Below are 25613 nucleotides of genomic sequence, written 5' to 3'. Positions count from 1 at the left end.
ATTACTAAACGTTCAGGACGCGTTGCAATTAGCGCTCAAAATATTTCAATTCAATAAAAAAGGTCCAAGTACGTCCGCACACGTACAATAATATCGTTAATAAAATATATATTGTCAGTAATTGAAACGAGGCGAACGCTTATTAACTAACTTCACCGAACGATTAAATATTTAATTTCCTCGAGTGGGAATCGAACCCACAATCTGTTGCGTTTACAGATTTAATACTTCCGCACGCAAATAAAGCTACTGAGCAACTGTATCAGATCTTACAGCGAAATATTGTCATTGTAGTGGGCCATTGAACAATATTATTGTAAAAATTATATTGAAGCCTAATATTAAGTCTTGATTTGATACACATGCTTGCCTAGAAGACGTCGGTTCTTTTTTTTAAAAATATATTGTCTGTTTTTTACTAACTTAAATAATAATAAAGATAAATTATTAAACGATAATTTTTAATTATTGTAATATCAAAGAAGAGAAAATATATCGTTTTTTTTATTAATATTACTTCTACCTTACTTACCTTTACTTACAATAAGTAACCATTTTATATTGTTGCCAATTTTTATAGCATTTTTGTTGCCTAGATTACATGATGCAGGTATTAAGACACATATAATAAATTTATTACAATTTATTTTAAATGTAACTGTTATAAATAATTAATATACAATAATCTTAATTTTACCTTAGTAATGGAATTATAAGTATTACTATAGAGTATGAATTCCGCAATATATGTGTATTTTTCAAAGTAAATTATTTTATGTATTAAATGAAATCAATTCATTCTATTTTCACAATGTGAAATTGCTATAGATTATGTAAATATATGGAAAAGTAAATTAACAAAAATGTAGAAGTGAAAGTTTTGTTTTTAGCTTAACACATATTTTTATATAGCAGGGCATAGGAAAGCTAATTTAAAGACACTTAATTTCCCACTTTAAATAATTTCACTTGAGTAGGGACCAAACCATCAACCACTGCATATACAGTCAAATGCTATCCAAAAAAAGTTTCATGAGTTTTAACTTATAATTTATAGATGAGGTATGTTCATTCTGATTATTAACAAAAAGTGTTATAAGTGTACAAGTAAGCAATTTCAAATTCCAATATAAAACATTCTATCATCAAGAAGCTCTAACAGCGAATAATGGGGCCTGTTTTATAAATGAATCTAATTTGTTTTTAAATAATTCACTAGTAATAGGCTCTCCAATACTACACAATGGATTCCTTACAACATACTTAACATATATTTCTCCATAGATTTTCTTTAACAATTCTCTTACACCTTGAGCTTGGTTATCAGTGTTCATAACAAATTTAAGTCCTGATGGAGTTTCCAAGCAATGAAGAGTATATTTTGATGTTTTGTAATTTAAGAAACCATCTTTTGGATCTAGAGGTGAGATTTTTGCAACAAATGATTTTATGGAAAAAAGCATTCCATACATTAATTTTCCTTCCTGAAAAAGACAAATAGTGACTTATCACAAAATTGTCTACTGTAAAAATTGTGATACATATTAAAAAAGCAATTTAAATAAAATTCAATTAAGAAATTATTATGGTAAATTATCTATCAACCTCCTCTCTAGACATTCCTGCCTGTTTCGTTCTGTTCCATTCTCCATAGTACAGTAAGGTACCATAGCGATCAAAAATATATAAATTATGAATCGTCATTATGTGAAATTATTTTTTATTTTGAATTGGACCAACCAAAAAATAAATAGAGCCCTTTCACATTTGAAGTTTACATTTGCACTTTGCAGTTGCAGTTTGCAGACTTGATAAGGACATTTGCCGTAACGTTTAAGAATGTGTAATGGTTTATTAAATTTACATAAACTTATTTAAAAAGGATTATTCATGAACTATTCTTATTCATTAAAAATGCACATATTTAAGAAGTTTTTTATTTGGTTAAATTTCTCCACTGTTTTTATTATTTTTGTGATTGATTCCAAATTTATTATAAAAATAATTTCGGGTTAAGCTTTATAAACGTTCATTTGTAAATAAATTATTGATACAGTTATATCGTGAGTGTTTTTTTTCATATATATTTAGCTTTATTTACTAAATGAAAATAATCTGTAGAATTTCTTTTTTGATATAAAAATGAATATATTCTAATATATTCTCTATGGTCGCTTTAAATTTTCAATAGTTTTCTGATTTTCTGACCCTTGTCCTCGGTCTCGACTAAAACGATGTTGTTAATTTAATATATATTACATAAAACAAAAACACCATAAATAAATTAAATTACGCTTATAATAAAAAAGTTATTATATAAAAGTTTATGTACTAGTAAGTGGATGAATTGCTGACAAAATCAATACTTAATTATTTGTAGGTTATATTCTTACCTAATACTTATTCGCAGTAATTATAAATCAATAAAAAATGGATGAATATTCGAGAGAACCTTGTCCATGGCGTATATTAGATGATGCTGGCGGTGCGTTTTTAATGGGAGCCATCGGTGGAGGTATTTTTCATTCAATCAAAGGTTTTCGGAATGCCCCAGTCGGATTCAACAGGAAAATGGTACGATCTTCAATCTGTATTGGTTATAAATATATATTAATTACTATAATTACTCAAGATAAACATTGAAAGTATATTTGATATTACAATTACTTCATTTTTTTATACTTTCAATACAATTATAAAAGTAAGTACCTAATTGAAAGCATAAAGACCTTTATATAGCAGAAATTTATATTTTCATTTCTTCCCTCTATTGTCTAGGCAAATGCAATACCTTAAGAATTCGGCAAAAAGTGGATAATAGAGTGTCTTAACACTAGGTTCCCTCTGCATACCCTGTTGTGAGCAGGATACAGCATGAAGCTGATTTATTTACTTATAATTTTTAATATTTTTTCTATAAATTATTATAGTTGGGCAGCTTAGCAGCAATAAAAGAAAGATCACCCATAGTGGGTGGTAATTTTGCTGTTTGGGGATGCATGTTTTCTACAATTGATTGCTCACTAGTTTATTTGAGACAAAAAGAAGATCCATGGAACTCCATTAGTAGTGGAGCAATTACAGCAGGGATTTTAGCCGCTAGAAATGGTAATTTTAATAAGATCATATTTATATATTTTATTATTGTAGAGTGGTATAGTGTCTTATTGTATACATATTAATCATAGGTCCTCACCTGGTAGAATATCCTAGCCTAAATATTTAGACAGAAAACTTAAGTGTAGCATTTGAGGCTTTTATGGGGCAGGTGCACCAGTGCATGACTGTAAACATGATGATTGTGGGTTCAATTCCCACTTGGGGAAATAACATTAAATATTTTCATTTTCTCACTTTAGTAACAAGCATGGCATTGAGTTATACTACTCAACAGTAATACTTAGAGTATTCCGCAAAATATAGGAGATGAGGCTTAATGGGAATAGTGTCTCCTCTGCCTACCATGCTATGTGCAGGGAAAAGAAAATTCTTCCTGTTATTCAACATACAATGGTCTTAATTAGATAAAAGTTTCATACTTTTTAACACTAGAAGCTTTTTGCTAACAGTATTCATGAATCTCTAATAAGTTTTAAAAGGACAGGAAACCTAGTGTTATTCCTAGAACATTGTGTTTCAGTAAAAATATTTTTTAATAATCTCTTTATATACATTAAATAATTTTAATACAAGATTGTTGAATTAATCTATATTTTATATATTTTTTTTGTAGTTACCTAACTAATTATAGATTAAATTAGCTTTTAATATGTAATTTACAGATTATAAATCTTGTTCCAGGTGCCAAAGCGATGGCAGGTAGTGCGTTAGTAGGTGGTATCCTCTTAGCTCTAATAGAAGGTGTAGGTATAATGTTCACTAGATTATCCTCCGAGCAGTTTAAACCCCAACAACCTATATTCGAAGATCCTTCAGTTTTAGGACAAAGTCAAGGACAGGGACAGAATTTTCAGTAAATATGATTGATATGTAGAATAAAACAAAATTGTGCAGTTATTTAAGCATATGTGTGAGATCTGATGCAATAATTGCAATTAGTATGAAAATTCTATATTCATATATGTATTTTATAAATTTTGTTTTTGGTTTCATTTAATCAGTAATTTAAATTTTCTTGTTGAATTTATCTATTTGAGAATAGATGATTTCTAATATTGATTTAGTAGTTGCTTTTCAAAATTATAGCTGAATAGTCCATGACAAAGGTTATCTTAGGGTCATACTCATTATGAAACTACTAAGAATTGTAATTAAATTGATAAAATAGAATTTAAGACCATTGTGGTACAGTGGAGCAGAAGCCAATTGTAAACACAATGGTCGTAAGTTTGACCCCCACTTGGGGCAATGAATTCTTTTCATTTTCCCCTTTGGTAGATTGGGCGAGTGTGTTTCACTAGAACAGAGACCTTAGCTAGGTGTCAAAAGATGGGAAAAGTGCCTACCAAGCCACATGCAAAAAAATTATGAAAGTAAAATAAAAAAAATATATAGAAATTCATATGAATTTGATAGTATATAAACAAATTCATATTATATAAATCAAAATTATCTTTTTTAATATTAAAACTATAATTTTTATAATGTGTAAAGTTCAAGCTGTATTTTATTTATATATACCAAAAAATTTTAACAACTGTTAACATTACCTTATATATAACATTTTGGCAGCATTATTTTTTTCTCATTTTTGATATAGCTGTACAATTTTGTATTAACAAATCTTGCCAATTGGCAAAACCTATACAAAAAAACAACCCCCACCCATCATTTTTGAGTGAATTATTTGCATCTGTGATATTTTCAGTTACATACTGTTTGCTTATAATTGCACTTGACAATGTAAAAAAATAATTTTCCATATTTATATGTATATTATAATTTATTTCAGCCATTTTTCACATACAACATATTTATTTGTTCCCCTTGATGTTGTTTTGTGATTTTTTTTTATGGAAAAGTATAGATAAATATCTTTTAGGAGATTTATTAATTCATTCTTCTATTAGATTGCTTATCAAATTTTCAAGTTGTTGATTATATTATTTTGGTTGAAATAGATTCTAATATAAAGTTTTAAAATGGATACCAATAAATATTTATAAAAAGTGGTTTTAGTTTTTTATTTTACAATTATTCCTAATTCCTATTATTTACATGTTTTTTGGTGAAAACAATGTGACTAAGTGAAATATCAATATTCAAAAGTTATTTTTGACCGAGATTCATTTTTTAAAAAACATCTTCTATAAATGTTGTTGAGGGCATTGTGCAGTGGGATAGAAGCTATAAACACAATGTAGTCTGATCCTTTTTCAGACCATAAATTATTTTTATTTCCTTGCTCTAAGAGGCAGTATAGCATTGGGTTCCAATATATAGCTCACATGGAGTAAAAGTGGAAAATAAAGTATTTTGTCACTATGTTGAAAAGAAATATGTGATACAAAAAGAATTATCTCTATTTTAATAAATTAAAGGCCTAAAGGCCTGAAATAAATTTATATTTAATTATTATTAAGTGGTAAAATAAATGTTGATTTCTTATGTGCTATAATTAAAGTTGTAAATTAGGGGGCTTATTTTCTACAGCATTCTCTCCCATTTTTCTTATATCTTTTATTATAAGTGCTAATGCTTCTGGTTCAACTCCTAGTTCACAAAGCCTTATGCATATTGTTAATGATTCTGTATCTAGTCCTGTATTGAGTAGTTGAGATATTTGATATAATAATTGAAAAGTTTCACGAGCTTGTCCAATCTGTGCGTTTTTCTCTGAAGTCATTTTGAATCACTGTAAATAAGAAGGGTAACATCACTAATAAAATAAAAATATTGCTTTGACTAAAGGTTGTGTAAAATGCTCACGTTTTTTATATATATTTATCACTTACAAGGTTGAAGAAATAGGTACTATTAACTATAACTCTTATTTTTGTTTTCTAATTAAATTTCATAGGAACTTACAAAGATTTTGTTAACCGAAGCGAATGTCAAATAGTAAATTCATATAATTTAACGTCAATTTATTTACAAGGCTGTTTTCACAGACTATCAAAAACTTCAAGAAGTATGTCATTTGGTAAAAGTATTTCAATACAGATTGAAGTATTTAAAAGTTTTCCAAATATATTATCAATAACGTAATTTATCGTATATTATTTAGATGACTTTAATTGTAATGAGTGGAAATTTAAGTACGTTATAATATATGTATTGGTAAGAAAACTAGGAATCATGAAATCGTTTAATCTTTTGATATTAATAATTGACATTCACAAAACGACAATGAGCTATTGAATAAACATAATGTTGATGAAATAATAAATACTTCCCTGGAAGCCACAAATGAGACAAACCTAAAGTAATAAGTATTAAGGATTATACAATATATTATTATAGGATTATATCATGATATTAGGATTGTCGCAGTTCTTAGCCAGCTGAAACTTATAAGTGGTTTATGGTTAACTAGTTTTCTCTATAATTAACTGGTTTTCTCTAAGGTCGGCATACGGACGATAATTTTACGTGATAAAATTGATAAATGACATATTTTTATGAATTGAATGGTATTATTATCAATTAATTATCATATAAATAGACACACGGAATTAAAAAAAATTAACGAACGTCTAGGTTGATCGTGCCTCTCTATCGCTTGTATCGCACTCTCGCTTGCTCGCTGGCGACAGGCGGAACGTGACAATGAATCATGCTTTTTCGTGCGTGCAGCCGGCGTTTATCGATTTATAAGACGTCATCACGTTAAAAATGTTAAACTGACTAACTTACTAATTGATTTGGTTAATTCAATCAATTGTAGTTGAATATTTATAAATTATAATGATAACTTACCTACATCTAAATCATGTGATTACAGTATAACGACGAACGACGACGACGAATGTAAAATAATATTTTTTGTGAAGTAGGTACTACAGACGCCTAGTAAATACCACATCTACCTATCTTTGAATTGTAACTAACAAAAGCTATACATGCCAAGTTACATTATCATGACCATCGTCTAAACTAAGACCTCTAAAATGGCACGCCACGAGTTTGATTTTCTGCTCTTCAATTTGTTGCCAACAACTTTGTGTATGTGGGGTATCAAGTTTAACAAAACGTAACTTCTCAAATATTCAAACATTTACTATGATTCCTATCGATTAATTCTCATTCAAAAACTTTTCCGGCATCTAACAATTTATTCATGAGAGAAATTATCCACAAATTGAAAGTTACGCGGGAAAGTTGAGAATTTCTGAGCGCTTTCAACCATTTTCTATTTTTAAATCCCCACGTCTGCACTCCTGAAATAGATAGTTGAAGTTTCGGGTGTTACTTGTGCGTTGCTTGCACTTTTAAAACTAAATCTAATATTGTGATAATTTATAAAAAATAATTACATTTACAAGATAATTTAATATGGTAAGTGTTTATAAATAATTATACAACCTTAGCGGCATAATATTTATATTACAAATGCCATGAATAATATTAAAAATAAATCTGTCACGTCATGTCGGTAAATTTAATACACGTGCGTAAAATGTAAAAGTACAACGTATTTGATGGAAGATAATGAATATTCTATTAAAGCGTAACATTTACTACGATATTAGGGAATATTAAGAATATGAGATCTATATGGACGAGAGTTGTGGGTTCTGGTTATGTTAAGGTAACAAAGGAGTTAGAAAAGTATTTACCTACTAGTAAATAAAAAAATATATTTATTGGTTTGTTTAATTGGTTACACATGCTAATAAAATAAATGCTTTTGAGTAGAATTAAATATCCAACAAAATATTAAAATAAATTAAAACAAAAAAAAAATTAAATAGACCATAAAAATTATAGAAGTCTTTCAACGTATATGAGTGTCACTTAAGAATTCTTGATTTTTTTCTTTGTTTGAATGGACCACAGACTTAAATATTTGATATTAATTCTATCTTGGTACCTCCACGGGATCTCGAGATAAGTAGTCTTGACAGACGAACAGACGGACAAGTAAGTGGTCCTATAAAAGTTCCGTTTTTTACTTTTGAGGTACGGAAAATAGACTGAAAGTAGAAAATGGAGTAACTTATTCTAGTAATATGTTAACTACATAAATATATTTGGTTCGTCTTGCATCAAAAAATATTCTTCATTTAGTTCAGTTTAGATCTTTATTAATTTTTTTCATTACCTGGCGCGTAAACAAACAGATAAGATATTAAGAAATATTATTTTTTGACGTAAAGTAAGATTATTGAGTATTGACTAACACCGTGCATGTTGGTGCTTCTAGCAAAATATGTCGGTGCATGACAGGTTTAATATTATACTTTATCAGTAGTATAGATATATCTATCATGACTTTTACGAGTACATATTTGTAACAAAAACAAAAGAAATCTATATCGATATTTTACTGGACTATCAGTCCTTTAACTTAAAACGTATACGAATCTTTTTAAGAGATTTACAAAAAGTTAGGCGATTATCTTTTACCGAAAGACTTGAACATGAAAGTTTGATAGTATTTACTTTGGAAAGGCTGTCCTCTTATATTTTATTTGTTTTCTCTCTCATATATATTATGTAACAAAAAACGGAACCTAGCTTGATTTAGGGGCGTAGTGAATAGTTGGCTGTAAACTCGGAGGGATTATTAAAACTAAATTATTTAATACTTTTCCTTTGGTAATATATAAAAAAGTGTTGAGTGGGGTGGGGTGGTGAGGTTTATACATTACGCTTAATGCATGTAGAGATAAAGAGCAATGAATATTCCATTTTCCGTTTAAACAAAGTTTAATATGCGTATTCCCTAAAGACAATTTATTATTGTATTGGTTGTACAAGTACAGTAATGTGGGTTAAGTGTGCGCAGCGAGTATTCAAACTGCACAGAGTCCCCCCTCTTCAGTACCGCGCGCGGCGTCGTGCCAAGTGCTCGTATCAATTCGATGAACTGCGCGCTATTTTACATTCACAGGTAAGTGAAGATTTTTACTTAAATACTTACGAAATTTTGTCACATTCATTATCTATTATAATCATGTAATTTTTTTGAAAACACGTCATTTGTTATCGAGCGCTTCTGAATATCTCCTAAACAAATTGTCAGTGTTGATATTTTATGATAATACTACGTTTCAGAGGCTTAGATTAAATGTGCGTCTAAGTGTACGCATGCGTACAGTTGCCCCCTCTTGCATATTTAGTTATTTTTTAAGTTATACTTCTTTTGGCGCGTTAGAGAAAACTGATGAGAGTCAATTTATACCATAGCGCATCGTTGCATTTGGAGGTTATAATGACAAACTTCACATTCTATAATGTGGACAAATATGAACTTTAACTTTATAATAAAAAGGTTAAATTTTGCTCACAAAAAATAATATTAATTGATTTTATATTAATATGAACATCGTATATTTTTTTAATATAACGTGAGCTTCTCCCACTAGCTCCAATTAATTTATTTAATATTTCAATCTTTATTTATACAAAATTTATTGAATCATTATATTAATATCAAAATTTATAATGTCATATAATAGTTATATTCAAATATAAAACACATAACACACAAATCAGCGGCATCGGTTAAAACAATAAATAATCTGCAAGGCAAATCCTACCTGCGGCGCGTGACGTCATGTTGGGTCATCCACAGCTGGCCGCGAGATACAAATCTCCTTTACTATCGGTCACTACATCACGTACCTACTTACCTTATTTTTATTTCTTTTTTCTTTTTTTTTTCTTACATAAGGTTAATGCTGTGTGCCCTATTGGCTTAGCTTTCTTTCTGATATATGTACACTTACTCTTTCTGTATTATTTATAAACTGTGTGTGGACTATCTTTCTATTGTGTTTTTTCTTGTATATGTGACTTTCGTTAAACATTTTGTAATGTAGAAGTCCTGATTAATCTCATTATCATTATTATTAATCGTCTACAAACTTTAATAATCACCACACAGACATCAAAAAATAATTATAAAATAGAACTAAGAGATTCATGTAACAATTAATCTGATTAAAATCAAATGTAATGATATAAAAAAAAATACTATTTTTCATTTTAATGGTATCAAAAGTATCAAAATAAAGCATATAGGTATTTAAAACGAGAATTAAAAAAATTAAACAATTACGTTAAACCGAAATCGAAAACAAACCAGAAAAAGTGTTAATACATATTATTTATCTCAGTAATAATTTTATTTCGAATAATTTAAGAAAAAATGATTTATAAATATTTATTAATTTAATCATTCCTAAATCTGTAACAAATGGAAAAAAACTACCGATAATTCTGTTGTATGTATAACGTGCAAAAGATATGAAATTTTGAAAGATTTCTTTCTTGTTCCGCCAAAGAAGTATAACTTTTTTACTGTTTTTCATTCTCTTTAATACATATAATTTTTTGATTCAGAGGCCAATGAAACATTGGAAATGCCTCGAAAATACCAAAGAAAAGCTCCGGACAGAATGATGGTCACAGAAGACCAGTTAGAAACCGCCAAATTATTAATCTCGAAGGGTGCCAGTAAACGTAAAGCTGCATCTCAAGTCGGAATCACGGAGAGTACTCTGCGCAAACGCTTGAAAATTGGTAAAGTAGCCAAAAGTTTGGGCAGATTTTCTACCACCTTCAACGCTGAGCAAGAAAATGATATATACAAATATATTAAAGGATGTGAAGATTTTAAAAACAATTTCACCATGCAGAACATCCAGAAGTTCCTGTATGAATATGCTGAAATAAATAAGATTACGCACAGATTCAACACAACTACAAAAGTAGCTGGACGAGAATTTGTACATAGGTTTCTAAAACGGTTTCCTGGATTGAAATTACGAAAGCCAGACGAAACTACAACTGCCATTGACTTCAACTTGATATTACAAGAAGTTAGTTTTGTTTTAAGATTATTATGTTGATTTTTATAATTATACAAGATTTCTTTTATTTAAGTAACAATATTGTTTCTTTTTTTGTGCCTACTTGAAAAAAATAGTGTGTGTTCTGTGTTTTTATGTATCAAAACATTGCATTCCTGCAACATATTTATTACTCGATATAAAAAATTGTTAGTGCCAAATTTAATTTCTTACATTTTATAACATGATACTTAGTAACAGTAATAAACGCTACTGTTTGTTTAACTTTTAATTTAATTGATTTCCACTCTAGCCCTGGTAGACTAATAACAGCCTTGAGTTCCGTCACTTATTGTCTGTATATCCGAAGATTTGTCAGAAATTGAGGAATGGAGTGTCTTAACACTAGGTTCTCTCTGAGGAAAACGCGGGAAGTTGCTTTTTTATGAAAATAAACAAAATTTTTTTTCTATCATACCTGTAATATAAGTTATGAGAAAACTTTCTAAAGTATGTTAGTTAGTTTTTCAATATCTATTGGATTGCAGGCCGACCCAGCGCTAGTTCCATCGGGCGGGGGCGAGGGCTCCCTCGAGACGAAACCGGCTGAAAATATTTGCGAAGATGCCAAATCTGTAATAATTTATATTTTATAATATTATACTTAATGTTTATCTGTATTTGTGAAGAGATTTAACCTAATTTTTGTGTTTCGAAAAGTAAATTATAATACTTGAAAGTACCTAGTAACTGCCATTTCCTTGTAAAAAGTACAAATTTTTTTTTTTAATATATATTTTTATAGACAATTCGTTAGTAAGATGAATATTTTATTATAAAATTCTTTTGGCTTCAACATAACTTTATTTTAGAGTGAGGGTTTCCACATAGACTCGCCAAAAATGAGAGATGAGAGAGAGCCGTCCTGGCGCAGCGGCACTGATTGTAAACGCGACGGTCGTGTGTTCGATTCTCACTCGGTGGAATGATTACAAGCCGAAAGCGCAGCGTTGCGTTCTGTTATTCAACACACGATGTCTCGAAATTTGGTCGGAATGTATGAAACGGAATGTCTTAATATTAGGGTCGTGTCGTCCTGTCTACACTGCTTCATATGCGGGATGCAGCGTGAAGCTAAAATAAATCATTAAATAATATGTTTTCTTTTAGTTACTTATCATTTAAGTACTTCATTTATTTACAAATAATTTAATAGCTTTTTTCTTTGAAGATTAAGGAAGAAGTGAACCCTGAAGAGATTTTGCAACAAGAACAGATTAAGCAAGAAATAAAAGAAGAACCTCTTGAAAACAGTCTGCCTAATTCACCTGAATCAGTTGGAGAAACTCCAACAGATCCATTACAAATAGAAAATTCAGAAATAGTACCTAAGGTAGAAGAGTTGAAAGAAGAACCGAAAGAATCAGAAATAGTAGAAGAAAGTAAACCAAATGAATCTGCTAGTTCAGTAAGTATTTTTTTCTTGTTTTATACCAAATTGTTGAGACCGTCGTGGCGTAGAGGCACAAGGGTGTGACTGTAACGTGACGTTCGATCCTCGCTTGAGGGAATGAATTATTATATTATAATTTTCTTAATATTTTCATTTCTTCGCTTTGGTACCAAGACGAATGTCCGGCGGTGAGTTCCGTCACCCAATACGCAAAGCTGCAATTATAAAACAACTAGCGGCCCGCCCGCGGCTTCGCCTGCGTATACTATGTTATTATTAATTTCTGTCTTCATGAGTACCTACCTACGTCCTATAAGTGATGTCCATGCAAAATTTGAGACTCCTAGCATTTGTAGTAACGAAGTTTGTAGAACGAAGAAGAAAAACAACCCCTTAGAAGTTGAATATTGCAAATTCCCGTCTTAGCGAGCACCTACTTCCTATAAATAACTCCTATGCAAAATTTGAGATTCCTAGCACATGTAGTTTTTGAGATTTCGTGATGAGTGAGTGACCTTTCGATTTTATATATATAGATTACAGCTTTATGGAAAAATGATTTTTTTAAAGTATTTCGGCTGAATGTTGAGAATCTTTATCGAAGTTTTAGAGCTCACTTCAAGAGCCGTTTAGATAGTACTAAATATTTTTATCGGATCGAAAGTTCGTAAGTTTAAAGCCTTCTTTAAAAGTTTTTTGAGTTTTGAACACCGCTATCCTTAGCGCATGATAAGTATTCAAGTATTTATAGGGATTGGAAATTGAGGTGATATGATGAGAACTAAAAAACAAATATTTTACAAGCTTAGAGATAAGCAGGTGAATTTTAAAATTAAAAATAAAATACTTTAAAGTGACAATTACTAAAGTATTGTTTTAACTCTGCTTTATGAAGGTTTTTTTTTCAGAAAATATTTTTTACAAAAGCCGATTCTTTAAATATTATAGATACTTAACGCGTGATAATAATTTTAGGGAAATTGGCAAGAAAGAGAACAAGAGCTTCTGAAGAAAATCGAAGACTTGGAAAAAGTGAAAACTGAAAGGAGCGAAGATGGCCTCAAGTTGGAATTAAAAGTGAGTCATATTATAATTAATTACATTTAATTAGAATTAACGATACGTGGAATTAATATTGTGCAAACATATTTGCACTAGACATACACAGCTTCTAAGAAAATTGTAATTATTATTTAAAGTTATTAATAAGGAGACTAGTCATGGCGCAGAGGCACAAGGGTGCGATTGCAAAAGCGACTGGTGGATTCGAGTCCCACTCGAGGAAATTAAATATTTTCTACTACAAAATAACTATCAGCAATATAGGTATATATTATATATGCAAATGCTAGCAAATCAGGATTTGTCAACTTTCAGTAATTAGTATATTAGTATTAGTAATAAGTTGTATTTCTCGTTGATCTGAATTCTGAAATTAGTAAGTACGGAGCCCTCAATAGGATGGTCCGACTCGCAATTTTTATATCAGATATTAAACTCAAAAAAAAATTAAAATAACAAAATTTTTAAATTTATTAAACGATATAAAACATTTGTTTTTTTACTCGTAGGTACGTGAAGAAGAAATTGATTTACTCAAAGCTCGTGTGAAGAACTTAGAAACTGAACTGCAAGCGGCGCTCTCTAAGCCCGGCGCAAAAAACCAGGACATGATTGAGAAGATCAAACAACAACATGAAGAGGTAATAACTGTTGAGTGATGGAACTCAACGCCGCGGTTCATCTAACGGAGCGAGGAAATTAAAATAAATATAATCATTCCTCTGAGTGGGTATCAAACCCACAAGCATCGCGTTTACAGTTCAATACTGTTCCACTGCATCACCACGGCCTCTATTATAATAAAGGTCAATATAAAAAAAATACACTTAATATAATTTAAAATATACAATAGAGTTTCGTGAAACTAACAAAAGATAAAAAAACACCTGAAAATCACAGATTATTTTGTTTTTGAATTGTTGCACTAAAAGATAATTTAAGTTCTAAAATGAAAAAAATGTTTATTTTTGAAAAATGTTTATATATATATATATATATACTAAATTAAATAAGAGGCCAGTCGTGGCGTACGGTCACATATGTGTGACTGTAATTGCGATAGTTGTGAGTTCGATTTCCACTCGGGGGAATTAATTATTACCTCTCTTTTGTGAAAATAGGGGCGCAGAGTGCCTTAATATGTCCCTGCTATATGCAGGATATGCTCAACGGGAAGCTGAGAAAGAACACTACATGTGTTCGCGACAACCGACGCGCATCATCGGCTGTGAACTCGTCACAACATGTTAGAGACTGTTTAGTTTGGCAAAAAGTGACGTCATACCACTCTCGTAATTTTGAATGTTATTATTAGTGTCTTTTCTAAATTAATAGTGTTTTTTCCTTTGTAAATAAGTAATTACATTAAATAATAAATATAAATAGATTTGGGTTCCGTTTTAGATAATAATTTTCGACTTTATATCTTATTTGTATAGTTGTACTATGATTTGCCGCATTAATCGCTTTTTATATAATAGTAACTTCCGTATAGTAAATTTTATTATTAATTATTGTTTGTCATAGTTTTCTGTAACAAAATAACAGATTTGTATATTCCTAATGTGTGTAATTAATTTTAGAGAGAATTTTCATTGTAAAAACTCATGTAAAATTCGTCATCGTAACAGCATTTTTCGTAATTTAATAATAGATAATACTTAAATAGTATAATGTTTTATACATAGATAGATAGATATTTTTATGTTCTTTTAATATGTATAAATTGTAAAAACATCCGATTTTTAGTTATTAAAATATAAATGTAAATGTGTGATAATCATAGTAAAAATATTGTTGTAAATAAAGATAAAACGGCTCGGTGGCTCGCGGCTCTCGTTACCGTTTAGCTCCGCGCAACGGAGGTGCGCGTCGGGCGAGACAGAGACAGTCGGCAATCAACGGTGAGCACAACAGGAAGAAGATAGAATCGGAACAAGACACGAATAGAGCCGACAGTCACCGACCGTTATACAGTGATCAACATCTTGTTTCAATATCCTGTTTCAACATCCTGTTTCAGTATCTTGTTTCAATGTATAGCAAGAACGTCTCGCAAGAACGTCTCACAAGAAGGACTCACAAGAACGTCTCACAAGAAGGACTCCCAAGAACGTCTCACAAGAACGTCTCACAAGAACGTCTCACAAGAAGGACTCACAAGAACGTCTCACAAGAACGACTCACAAGAACGTCTCACAAGAAGGACTCCCAAGAACGTCTCACAAGAAGGACTCACAAGAACGTCTCACAAGAACGACTCACAAGAACGTCTCACAAGAAGGACTCCCAAGAACGTCTCACAAGAACGTCTCACAAGAACGTCTCACAAGAACGTCTCACAAGAACGACTCACAAGAACGTCTCACAAGAACGACTCACAAGAACGTCTTGGGGTCTCAGCATACTCCGTGTTCCCATGATCTGGAACCTATAGTGTGCAGGGCGTCAGCGGCTCATTCACTTGAGTTCCGCCCGTCCGGTACAACGTGCTGGTCCTTCGAGCCGGATCTGGGGACTCCTCACCGAAGCTGAAGCATCATCCGTCATCGTGCAAGTTATCGCAGTGCTCCGTCGCGCAAGTGCTCCGTCGCGCAGTACTCTATCGCGCAGTGTTTTCCGTCGCGCTCGCAAACGCATTCGCCGTCGCGTTTCGCATCCGTATCGACTGTCGCGCTCGCAACTGCGCTGACGTCACATATCCCGTCACGTCGTGAGTGTTTTGTGCATCCGCCTTCGTGAGTCTTCGTAAGTGCTCCATCGCGTAGTGCTCTCCGTCGCGCCGTGCTCCATCGCGCAGTATATTCCGTATTGACTGTCGCGCTCGCAACTGTGCTGAAGTCGCCTTACTCGCCTGTAGTCTTCGTGAGTGTTCGTGCATCAGCCTCTGACATCCGCCTTCGAGTGTTATCGTGAGTCTTCGTGAGTGTTCGTGCATCAGCCTCTGACATCCGCCTTCGAGTGTTATCGTGAGTGTTCGAGAACCTTCGTGCATCCGCCTTCGAGTATTATCGTACTACATCGCGCAGTGCTCTCCGTCGCGCAGTGTTCTCCGTCACATAGCGCTCTCCGCTGCGCTCTCCGCCGCCTCCGTTGGCGTCCGCATTGACTGTCGTGCTCGCTACTGCGCTGACATCTATCGCGCCGTAAGTCACGTCGTGAGTGTTCGTGCATCCGCCTTCGAGTATTATCGTAAGTCTTCGTGAGTGTTCGTGCATCATCCTCCGACATCCGCCTTCGTGTGTCGTCGTTCGTCTCCGAGAATCTTCGTGCTTCCGCCTTCGAGTGTCGTCGTTCGTCTCCGAGAATCTTCGTGCATCCGCCTTCGAGTATTATCGTTTCGTCTTGGTGAGTTTTACCAATTATCGTAGGTTTTTACTAAGATGCCTATCACAAGATCAAGAGGTCGATCCGAGGGATTGAGATATGAAGCCGACCCTTCATCTAGTCACACAGAGGTGACACACCCGCCTACGAATACACAAGAGGATTCCGAAATAGAAAAGAACTTAATAGTACCAAGTGACGAAAAGGAAGACTCAAGAATTATTTCAATTAACAAGGAGGAACAATTTGAAGGCACACAAATAAAGTCGACAACTTCGAAACGTGCAAACTCGAAGAAGTCTACGAAATCCAGACGTAGAGCAAGAAATGCTCGTGAAGAAATACTTCGCATCAAGCTTGAACTCGCGCAAATAGCTCTGGAAGATGCTGAATCAGATAGTTCAGAATCCCAGGAAGATAATATATCGAAAACCGACTACGTTAGCTCCTGGATTGAAGATAATGCACAAATCGTACAAAAATCACTTACACCATGTGCAGATGTTCCGAGGCAACCACATCCAGTGCCGTCATGCTATAGAATGCCTCAACATCCGAATATCGGCAACAATTCCGAAAATCAACAAGCAATACAGAGAGATTCAACAAAGGAAATAGAGGAGCTAAAAAAGGAAATAGAAAATTTGAAGAAAAGATGCGAAAAAGCCGAAACCGCTCCTACATCGTTGTGTATGAAAACAGAGGTACCTAAACCTACAATGTTACCTCCATCATCGTCATACAATTTTCCCGTCGCGTCCAAAGTCATCATGGATCTTCCTACATATAGTGGAGTGTTAAATGAATGGCTATCATACAGGGCCATATATGAAAACACTAAGGGATACTTCAATGAAGTTGAAAATACAGCCAGAATTCGAAGAAGCCTAACTGGAAAAGCATTGGAAGTCGTCGACACACAACTCATAGCTCATTCAAAACCGGATGCCATCATAGAAGAGCTTGAAATGAATTTCGGTCGTCCAGATGCAATCGCATATAGTGAATATGACAAGCTTCGATCTCTACCTCGTTGTGCTGACAATCCAAAGGAGATACATGCATTCGCCAGTAAGGTAAGAAGCAGTGTCAATCTGTTTCGCGCCCTCGATTTACACAACTTTATCACTGCGCCAGATATAACGAGGGCCCTTCGTGAAAAGCTACCATCGTCGTTATGTACCAGGTGGTACGAGGAACAAGCATCTATATTCAAACCAGACCTGACGCACTTCAGCGAGTTTCTCACCAAACAAGCAGCATGTCGCACACCTTATTCAACAGAGATCCCGCACTCAGAGCCTACTCGTCGTGTGATACATAGAACGCACAATACTACCGAAGAAAGGAAAACTAATAGATTTCATGGAATGGTGAAAAGTACGTGCAAAATTTGTAACAAAGAAGGTCATCACAGTATTAGCTGCAAGAAATTTCAAGATGCCAACTCAGATAAAAGATGGGAACTCGCCAAAGAACACCGACTGTGCTTCAGATGCCTGCGGTTCCGACAATCAGGACATTCCTGTAAACCACAGAAGTGCAATATTAAGGGATGCATCGGTACTCATCATCGATTACTACACTATGATAAAAAGGAGAAATCAGAAATTCGAAATCAACAAGAAGAAAAGGAAACCGTGGCCAACGCATGGGTACCGTCAAAGGCGCATGCTTATCTTAAAATCATACCAGTCAGAGTTCATGGACCGGCGGGAGAAACCTCCGCATACGCTCTATTAGACGACGGATCAACTGTATCTCTCATAGATGAAGCTTTGGCAAAGGAAGTCGGTGCTGAGGGACGGCTGGATCCTTTAAAGATGGAAGCAATCGGGGATATAGTTATTGAAACGCCGGGATCAAGGCGTGTTACCGTGACACTTGCTAATTCACAGAAAAAGAAGATTAGCTTTACAGCTCGTACCGTTCCGCATCTTAATCTTTCCCCGCAAACAATTCGTGAAGAAGACTTAGCTGCCTGCGATCATCTAATAGATTTGAAGAACCAGCTCACCTACGACTCAGCCACGCCTAAAATTCTAATTGGTCAAGACAATTGGAATTTACTACTCGCCGAAGATGTCCGTATAGGACCGAAGAACCAACCAATCGCTTCACTCACGTCGCTCGGGTGGGTGCTACATGGTGCGCACAATAGGACATTGGGTCAGAAAATCCATTTCGTCAATCAAGTTACTGCTATTGAAGATAGAATGGATGAACAACTGAGAGATTACTTTGCCTTGGAATCTCTTATCATTAATCCGCGTCGGCCAGACTCTGATCCAGAAATAAAGGCTGAAAACATTTTGAAGAAACACACACACCGTTTACAAGATGGGCATGTTGAAACCACACTTTTATGGAAATCAGAGAACAGCATCATGGTTAATAATTATGAGTCGGCGCTGAAGAGGCTCATATCAATAGAGAGAAAAATTGATCGTGATCCTGAACTGAAAAGGAGATACACCGAACAAATGGAATCACTCGTCCAGAAGGGCTACGCTGAGGTGGCACCTAAAAGTATCTCTCCAGGCAGAACATGGTACCTGCCACACTTCGACGTGCAAAACCCGGCTAAACCAGAGAAGCTTCGCATTGTTCACGACGCCGCTGCTAAAACCAAAGGTATGTCACTAAACGATTTCCTCTTGACTGGACCAGACCTTCTTCAATCGCTTCCTGGAGTCATGATGAGATTTCGCCGTCATGCTTTCGCTGTATCAGCCGACATAGCCGAAATGTTTATGCAAGTCAAAGTAAGACCTCAAGATAGGGATGCCCTTCGCTACCTGTGGAGAGGACACCGGCGGGAGGGAACTCCTGAAGAATATCGCATGACGTCGCTTATATTTGGAGCTGCGAGTTCACCATGCACCGCGATATTCGCTAAAGATTGGAACGCAAAAAGGTACATCGACACGCATCCAGAAGCAGTGGAAGCTATCATCCACAACCACTATATGGATGACTACCTAGACAGTTTCCGAAGTATAGAAGAAGCTATAGAAACTTCCAAAAAGGTCCAACATATCCACCGAGAAGCTTGTTTCAAACTCTGCAAGTGGGTTTCAAATATCCCGAAAATAATAAATGAACTTGAAAAACAATCAAATATGACAGAAACTATTAACCTGGGTACCAAAGAAGAAAAGATTTTGGGTTTAATGTGGAGACCGTCAACCGATGAATTACGATTCAATTTAAAACTAGCAAGATTACCGCCCAGTTTATTAAAGAAAACAGCTCCTACGAAGAGAGAAGCTCTGAAGATAGTTATGTCACTCTATGACCCACTTGGTTTCGCTTCACCCGTTACTATTCGTGCTAAACAAATTCTTCAAGAATCTTGGCGAAGAATTATAGATTGGGATCAACATCTGGATGAAGATCTTTCCAAGCAGTGGGCAGAATGGATGCTACACCTTCAGAAATTGAAAAATGTGAGCTTACCTCGATGCTACTCTGGTTATAGTGATGCCACATCTGTACAACTACATATATTCAGCGACGCCAGTGAAACAGCCTACGCAGCAGCTGCCTACTGGAGGGTGGTTGCTCCGGATGGAAAAGTCCAAGTCAACATGATCATGGCTAAAGCGAAAGTAGCCCCGCTCAAGGTTATGTCAATTCCTCGTTTAGAACTACAAGCAGCCGTCATGGGAGTTCGCATAGCAGAAGCTGTCATAAAAGAACATCGTATTGCGCCGGAATGCAAAATCTTTTGGACAGACAGTAAGACAGTTCTGACGTGGATAAGAAATGGAGCCAGGTCTTATAAGCCATTTGTCGCACATAGACTAGCAGCCATTGAAGAATATACCAAAGTTGAAGAATGGCGTTGGGTACCTTCTAAGCTCAATGTCGCCGATATAGCCACCAGAGAAGTACCATCTGATTTTGGAGCTGATCATGAATGGTATCACGGGCCTGCCTTCTTGAAAGAAAATCCGAGTACCTGGCCTATCGAAAAACCGGTCGTGTCAAATAATACTGGTGAAGAACATACTTTTACCGTTAAAGAACTCCAGCTGAAGACAAAATTACGTGAAGCAATTCCTGATCCACAACGCTTCTCAAAATGGGAGCGACTACTTCGTGCCACAGCTAGAGTCTTGCAATTTTTAGATATTTGCAGAAATAAAAAAGAGAAGATCTTTTATAAGCGAACACGTAGAAATATGGAATCAGATCCTACGTGGAACAAACGAAGAGAAACATTGCAAAAGAAATCTACTACTCTACATAGCAAGAAATCTATGGATTCCAACAATTTTCTGATATTGGATTCGAAGTACATTACAAAAGCAGAAAATCTTCTCATCCGAACATCTCAAGAAGAATCTTTCAATGAAGATATCACAGACTTAAGATACAACAGGACTATTGCCAAACAAAGTCGCCTTCATTCATTACCCGTAGAACTCCGAGATGACATTGTCGTTCTTCGCAGCCGTATAGCCGCCGCCGAGGGAATAAAAGACGAAACAAAGAAACCACAAGTCTTAGATGGAGATAACTACATCACACAGTTATATATTGATTGGACCCACCGTTGTCTTCACCACAGCAGCACCGAAATAATAGTAAATGAAGTACGTCAACATTTTTGGGTAATTCGTCTTCGTCCCACCGTGAAAAGGATAGTTCATCAGTGCCTCAAGTGTCGTATTCGCAAGGCACAACCCCCACAGCCTTCTACGGGTGATCATCCTAAATCCCGTCTCGCTCATCATCGAAGACCATTTACATACACCGGCTTAGATTATTTTGGCCCTCTCACAGTAGTCGTCGGCAGACAACACGTGAAACGTTACGTCGCACTCTTCACGTGTCTTACCACTAGAGCAGTTCACCTGGAAATCGCCGCCAGCCTAAGCGCAGACTCTGCCATACTTGCATTGCGAAGATTCGCTGCACGTCGAGGATGTCCTTCCGAAATTTACTCAGATAATGGTACAAACATGCATGGAGCAGACAAAGAACTTCGAGAAGCATTCAAAGAAGAAGCCAGTCGTCGAGGCATCGCATGGCGTTTCATAACACCATCTGCACCATTCATGGGAGGCGCATGGGAACGTCTTGTTCGCTGCGTGAAAACAGCTCTATACACTATTCTTCGTGAGAGATACCCCCGAGAAGAAATTTTGGCTACATTACTCTGCGAAGTAGAATATACTGTGAATAGTCGTCCCCTCACACATGTTTCTGTAAACAATGACGACGAAGAATCTATAACACCCAATCACTTTTTACTTGGGGGTTCAGCTCGTCTACCTGTACCTGGCACATTTAGTGAGGACGACATCGATAGCAAAAAGCAGTGGAGACGCTCACAGATATTAGCGGACATGTTTTGGAGACGCTGGGTTCGCGAATATCTCCCTGAACTTCAACACCGGCGGGAGCCTCATGGTCGAGGCCCTACTTATGAAATAGGTGACCCGGTACTTATAGCCGACTCACAACTTCCAAGAAATACGTGGCCAAGAGGACGCATAGAAAAAGTATATCCAGGTGCAGATGGACAAGTGCGAATAGTTGAAGTACGCACTAAGGGTGGTCTTCTGAAAAGGCCAACCAAAAAACTCGTTCCGCTTCCAAAGTAAGAAGACGTCGTCGCTCACCGCGGGAAAGATGCAGCATCACATCGAGACCTGATTCTGCACGGCGGGAGAAATGTTCGCGACAACCGACGCGCATCATCGGCTGTGAACTCGTCACAACATGTTAGAGACTGTTTAGTTTGGCAAAAAGTGACGTCATACCACTCTCGTAATTTTGAATGTTATTATTAGTGTCTTTTCTAAATTAATAGTGTTTTTTCCTTTGTAAATAAGTAATTACATTAAATAATAAATATAAATAGATTTGGGTTCCGTTTTAGATAATAATTTTCGACTTTATATCTTATTTGTATAGTTGTACTATGATTTGCCGCATTAATCGCTTTTTATATAATAGTAACTTCCGTATAGTAAATTTTATTATTAATTATTGTTTGTCATAGTTTTCTGTAACAAAATAACAGATTTGTATATTCCTAATGTGTGTAATTAATTTTAGAGAGAATTTTCATTGTAAAAACTCATGTAAAATTCGTCATCGTAACAGCATTTTTCGTAATTTAATAATAGATAATACTTAAATAGTATAATGTTTTATACATAGATAGATAGATATTTTTATGTTCTTTTAATATGTATAAATTGTAAAAACATCCGATTTTTAGTTATTAAAATATAAATGTAAATGTGTGATAATCATAGTAAAAATATTGTTGTAAATAAAGATAAAACGGCTCGGTGGCTCGCGGCTCTCGTTACCGTTTAGCTCCGCGCAACGGAGGTGCGCGTCGGGCGAGACAGAGACAGTCGGCAATCAACGGTGAGCACAACAGGAAGAAGATAGAATCGGAACAAGACACGAATAGAGCCGACAGTCACCGACCGTTATACAGTGATCAACATCTTGTTTCAATATCCTGTTTCAACATCCTGTTTCAGTATCTTGTTTCAATGTATAGCAAGAACGTCTCGCAAGAACGTCTCACAAGAAGGACTCACAAGAACGTCTCACAAGAAGGACTCCCAAGAACGTCTCACAAGAACGTCTCACAAGAACGTCTCACAAGAAGGACTCACAAGAACGTCTCACAAGAACGACTCACAAGAACGTCTCACAAGAAGGACTCCCAAGAACGTCTCACAAGAAGGACTCACAAGAACGTCTCACAAGAACGACTCACAAGAACGTCTCACAAGAAGGACTCCCAAGAACGTCTCACAAGAACGTCTCACAAGAACGTCTCACAAGAACGTCTCACAAGAACGACTCACAAGAACGTCTCACAAGAACGACTCACAAGAACGTCTTGGGGTCTCAGCATACTCCGTGTTCCCATGATCTGGAACCTATAGTGTGCAGGGCGTCAGCGGCTCATTCACTTGAGTTCCGCCCGTCCGGTACAACATGTATGAAGAGCATTTAAAAACTTTGTATTATTTTTTATATATTTTTTATTGTGATTTAATATTTTAATATATTCTTCTATATTTCAGTTGCTAAGCAAAGCTCGTGGCATGATATTTGATAAAACTAAAATGGTGAAGAACCAGGAGCTCCAGATAGAAGCGTTGACGACTCAAGTGCAGTCGTTGAAGGACATTAATCTTATTACAAAGGATTTACTTGAGATTAGAAACTCTGAAGTGAAAGCTATGGAAGTAAGTATATGGGGATAGTTCATTGGGTCAATGGTTGCAGGTTCGATTTTCAATAAATGTTTTACTTTAGCTTCATGCTGTCTCCTGCACTAACGGTGTAAGCAGAGGGAACCTAGGAATCTAGTGTTAAGATACTCCGTTCCCATTAAAACACTTTCGTTCTCAACTTTCCGCCGAATTCTGAAGGCATTGCGTGTTGAGGGGTGGGACTCAATTATTTAATTTTCTCGACTGGGAATAGAACCCACGACCTGTCGCGTCGGCAGTATCTACACTTGTGCCGTTACGTCTGGACTCAAATCAATATATATTATTGAAATTGGTAATATCTTCGATGATGTATTTTTTAATTTATTTTTTAATTAAAATATTTATTTCAGGATCGTTTCCAAGCCATGGAGTCGAGGTTCAAAGCGGAGAAGGAAAGATACGACCTCGTATTGAAACGCGCACAAACCAGCAACAATATAAATGATGACTTACGTAAGGAATATGAAACTCAACTCGCCATATTTAAGGTATTTTTTTAAAAGCTTTTATTTAACTTGCAATGTATGTATGTGTGTTCGGGTGAAATCTTTGAACTCAATTTTGAAGTAGATATCTTCAATCGATTGGGCGTTGAACTCCGGCGCTTAACACACAATTCCTAGAGAATTAGTGTGAAAGTGGAGAAAGTGGAGAATGTGGAGAGTGTCTTAACATTAGGCTCCCAGGCTCCCTCAATCTATCCTGCTTGAAGCAAAAAAAGAAATCTTTTAAACAATAGTGTACGATAATAACGTACGATTTTTTCTAAATGCGTCACAATCATTTCAACCATAAAATATTATTATGTATCTTATATAATTATAATTAACAACGGTTTATTTATGACTCTATTTTTTTGTGTAATTGAAACAATGTATATATTTTTTATTATTTTATCATTTTATTTCCTAGAAATAAAAATATACGGCGGAATTATTTTTGTATAATACTTAGTTTTGTTTTTAAATTATACGTATTTAAAATTTATTTATTTGATGCCATATATCGTGGTTATTAAATAATATGTGATTTTCAATAATTAAAAAAAATGTGTATACAACATTACAAACAGACAATAAAATAATGTGGTCGTGGTGTATTGGCGCAGTGTGTCGGTTGTGAGTTCGATTCCCAATCAGAGTAATGAATTATTTTACATTTTCATTTCCACACTTAACGCGACGTTACGCAAAACGCGACGCGACTAGAGAATTCGACGAAAAGTGGGGAACAGAAGTGGCGTTTAATGGGAACATAGTATCTTAACAGTAGGTGTGTAGGTTCCCCCTTCACACCATGTGTGCGATGTAGCGCGAAAAAAAAGAAGCACTGAATTCAAGAAGTGCAAGTTAACGTTTGCTATGTTAACATTTTTTACCATATTTGTTATACTTATAACATTTTTTTTTATTATTTTAGGAATTAAGAGAAAAGTACGAGTTAAGAGTTCAGGCGCTAGTGGCTGAAAATAACCGGCTCAAGGAGTCTTTGCAAGGAGGCACCTCAGGATAAATGATTTTTATAATCATGATATATTCTATGTAAAATTTGTGCCTTTTTAATATAAATAAAATTATTATAATATAGTTA

At 34.8% G+C, this 25613-nt stretch overlaps 3 protein-coding genes and 1 long non-coding RNA gene across 9 annotated transcripts; 2 read left to right on the top strand and 2 right to left on the bottom strand.

Moving 5' to 3' along the window:
* Nucleotides 1–627: 627 nt before the first annotated feature.
* On the bottom strand, nt 628–1816 carry Bet5 (blocked early in transport 5). Its single transcript, XM_085207316.1, has 2 exons — nt 1606–1816; nt 628–1484 (listed from the first exon to the last, which is right to left on the bottom strand). The coding sequence occupies exons 1-2, from the start codon at nt 1702–1704 to the stop codon at nt 1146–1148; spliced, it is 438 nt and encodes a 145-aa protein (XP_085063442.1). The 5' UTR covers nt 1705–1816; the 3' UTR covers nt 628–1145.
* A 360-nt stretch (nt 1817–2176) lies between these two features.
* Nucleotides 2177–5132, top strand: Tim17b (Translocase of the inner mitochondrial membrane 17b). Of its 3 annotated transcripts, none has more exons than XM_085207313.1 (4): nt 2177–2334; nt 2411–2574; nt 2931–3108; nt 3802–5132. In XM_085207313.1, the coding sequence occupies exons 2-4, from the start codon at nt 2431–2433 to the stop codon at nt 3975–3977; spliced, it is 498 nt and encodes a 165-aa protein (XP_085063439.1). In that variant the 5' UTR covers nt 2177–2334; nt 2411–2430; the 3' UTR covers nt 3978–5132. The 3 variants fall into 3 exon arrangements, with proteins under 3 accessions (XP_085063439.1, XP_085063441.1, XP_085063440.1); XM_085207315.1 differs by having other exon boundaries at nt 2187–2308; nt 2381–2574; XM_085207314.1 differs by having other exon boundaries at nt 2193–2308.
* On the bottom strand, nt 5130–6157 carry LOC146539776 (uncharacterized). The gene is made up of 2 exons (XR_014879440.1): nt 5916–6157; nt 5130–5815 (listed from the first exon to the last, which is right to left on the bottom strand). It is a non-coding gene; the product is annotated as an uncharacterized LOC146539776 (long non-coding RNA).
* A 1150-nt stretch (nt 6158–7307) lies between these two features.
* LOC146539775 (uncharacterized) lies at nt 7308–25613 on the top strand. Of its 4 annotated transcripts, XM_085207702.1 has the most exons (10): nt 7327–7458; nt 8889–9016; nt 10471–10949; nt 11468–11554; nt 12151–12387; nt 13348–13449; nt 13944–14075; nt 23829–23993; nt 24374–24511; nt 25443–25613. In XM_085207702.1, the coding sequence occupies exons 3-10, from the start codon at nt 10491–10493 to the stop codon at nt 25533–25535; spliced, it is 1413 nt and encodes a 470-aa protein (XP_085063828.1). In that variant the 5' UTR covers nt 7327–7458; nt 8889–9016; nt 10471–10490; the 3' UTR covers nt 25536–25613. The 4 variants fall into 4 exon arrangements, with proteins under 4 accessions (XP_085063831.1, XP_085063828.1, XP_085063830.1 ...); XM_085207703.1 differs by lacking the exon at nt 7327–7458 and having other exon boundaries at nt 8884–9016; XM_085207705.1 differs by lacking the exons at nt 8889–9016; nt 10471–10949 and having other exon boundaries at nt 7308–7458.

Source organism: Heliconius melpomene, chromosome 3 (genome assembly GCF_056956725.1).
Source record: "Heliconius melpomene rosina isolate 202511_hmr_F chromosome 3, ASM5695672v1, whole genome shotgun sequence".
Classification (NCBI taxonomy): domain Eukaryota; kingdom Metazoa; phylum Arthropoda; class Insecta; order Lepidoptera; family Nymphalidae; genus Heliconius; species Heliconius melpomene.
This window is presented reverse-complemented; position numbering and strand designations above follow the sequence as displayed.

Bases quoted from the DNA above. Each gene is read 5' to 3' on its own strand.
- Bet5 (XM_085207316.1), bottom strand. From the start codon at position 1,704: ATGACGATTCATAATTTATATATTTTTGATCGCTATGGTACCTTACTG. The intron at 1,485-1,605 runs GTTGATAGATAA...TGTCTTTTTCAG, and splicing joins CAGGAATGTCTAGAGAGGAG to GAAGGAAAATTAATGTATGG.
- Tim17b (XM_085207313.1), top strand. From the start codon at position 2,431: ATGGATGAATATTCGAGAGAACCTTGTCCATGGCGTATATTAGATGAT. The intron at 2,575-2,930 runs GTACGATCTTCA...AAATTATTATAG, and splicing joins TCGGATTCAACAGGAAAATG to TTGGGCAGCTTAGCAGCAAT. The intron at 3,109-3,801 runs GTAATTTTAATA...ATCTTGTTCCAG, and splicing joins GATTTTAGCCGCTAGAAATG to GTGCCAAAGCGATGGCAGGT.
- LOC146539775 (XM_085207702.1), top strand. From the start codon at position 10,491: ATGCCTCGAAAATACCAAAGAAAAGCTCCGGACAGAATGATGGTCACA. The intron at 23,994-24,373 runs GTAAGTATATGG...TATTTATTTCAG, and splicing joins CTGAAGTGAAAGCTATGGAA to GATCGTTTCCAAGCCATGGA. The intron at 24,512-25,442 runs GTATTTTTTTAA...TTATTATTTTAG, and splicing joins CTCAACTCGCCATATTTAAG to GAATTAAGAGAAAAGTACGA.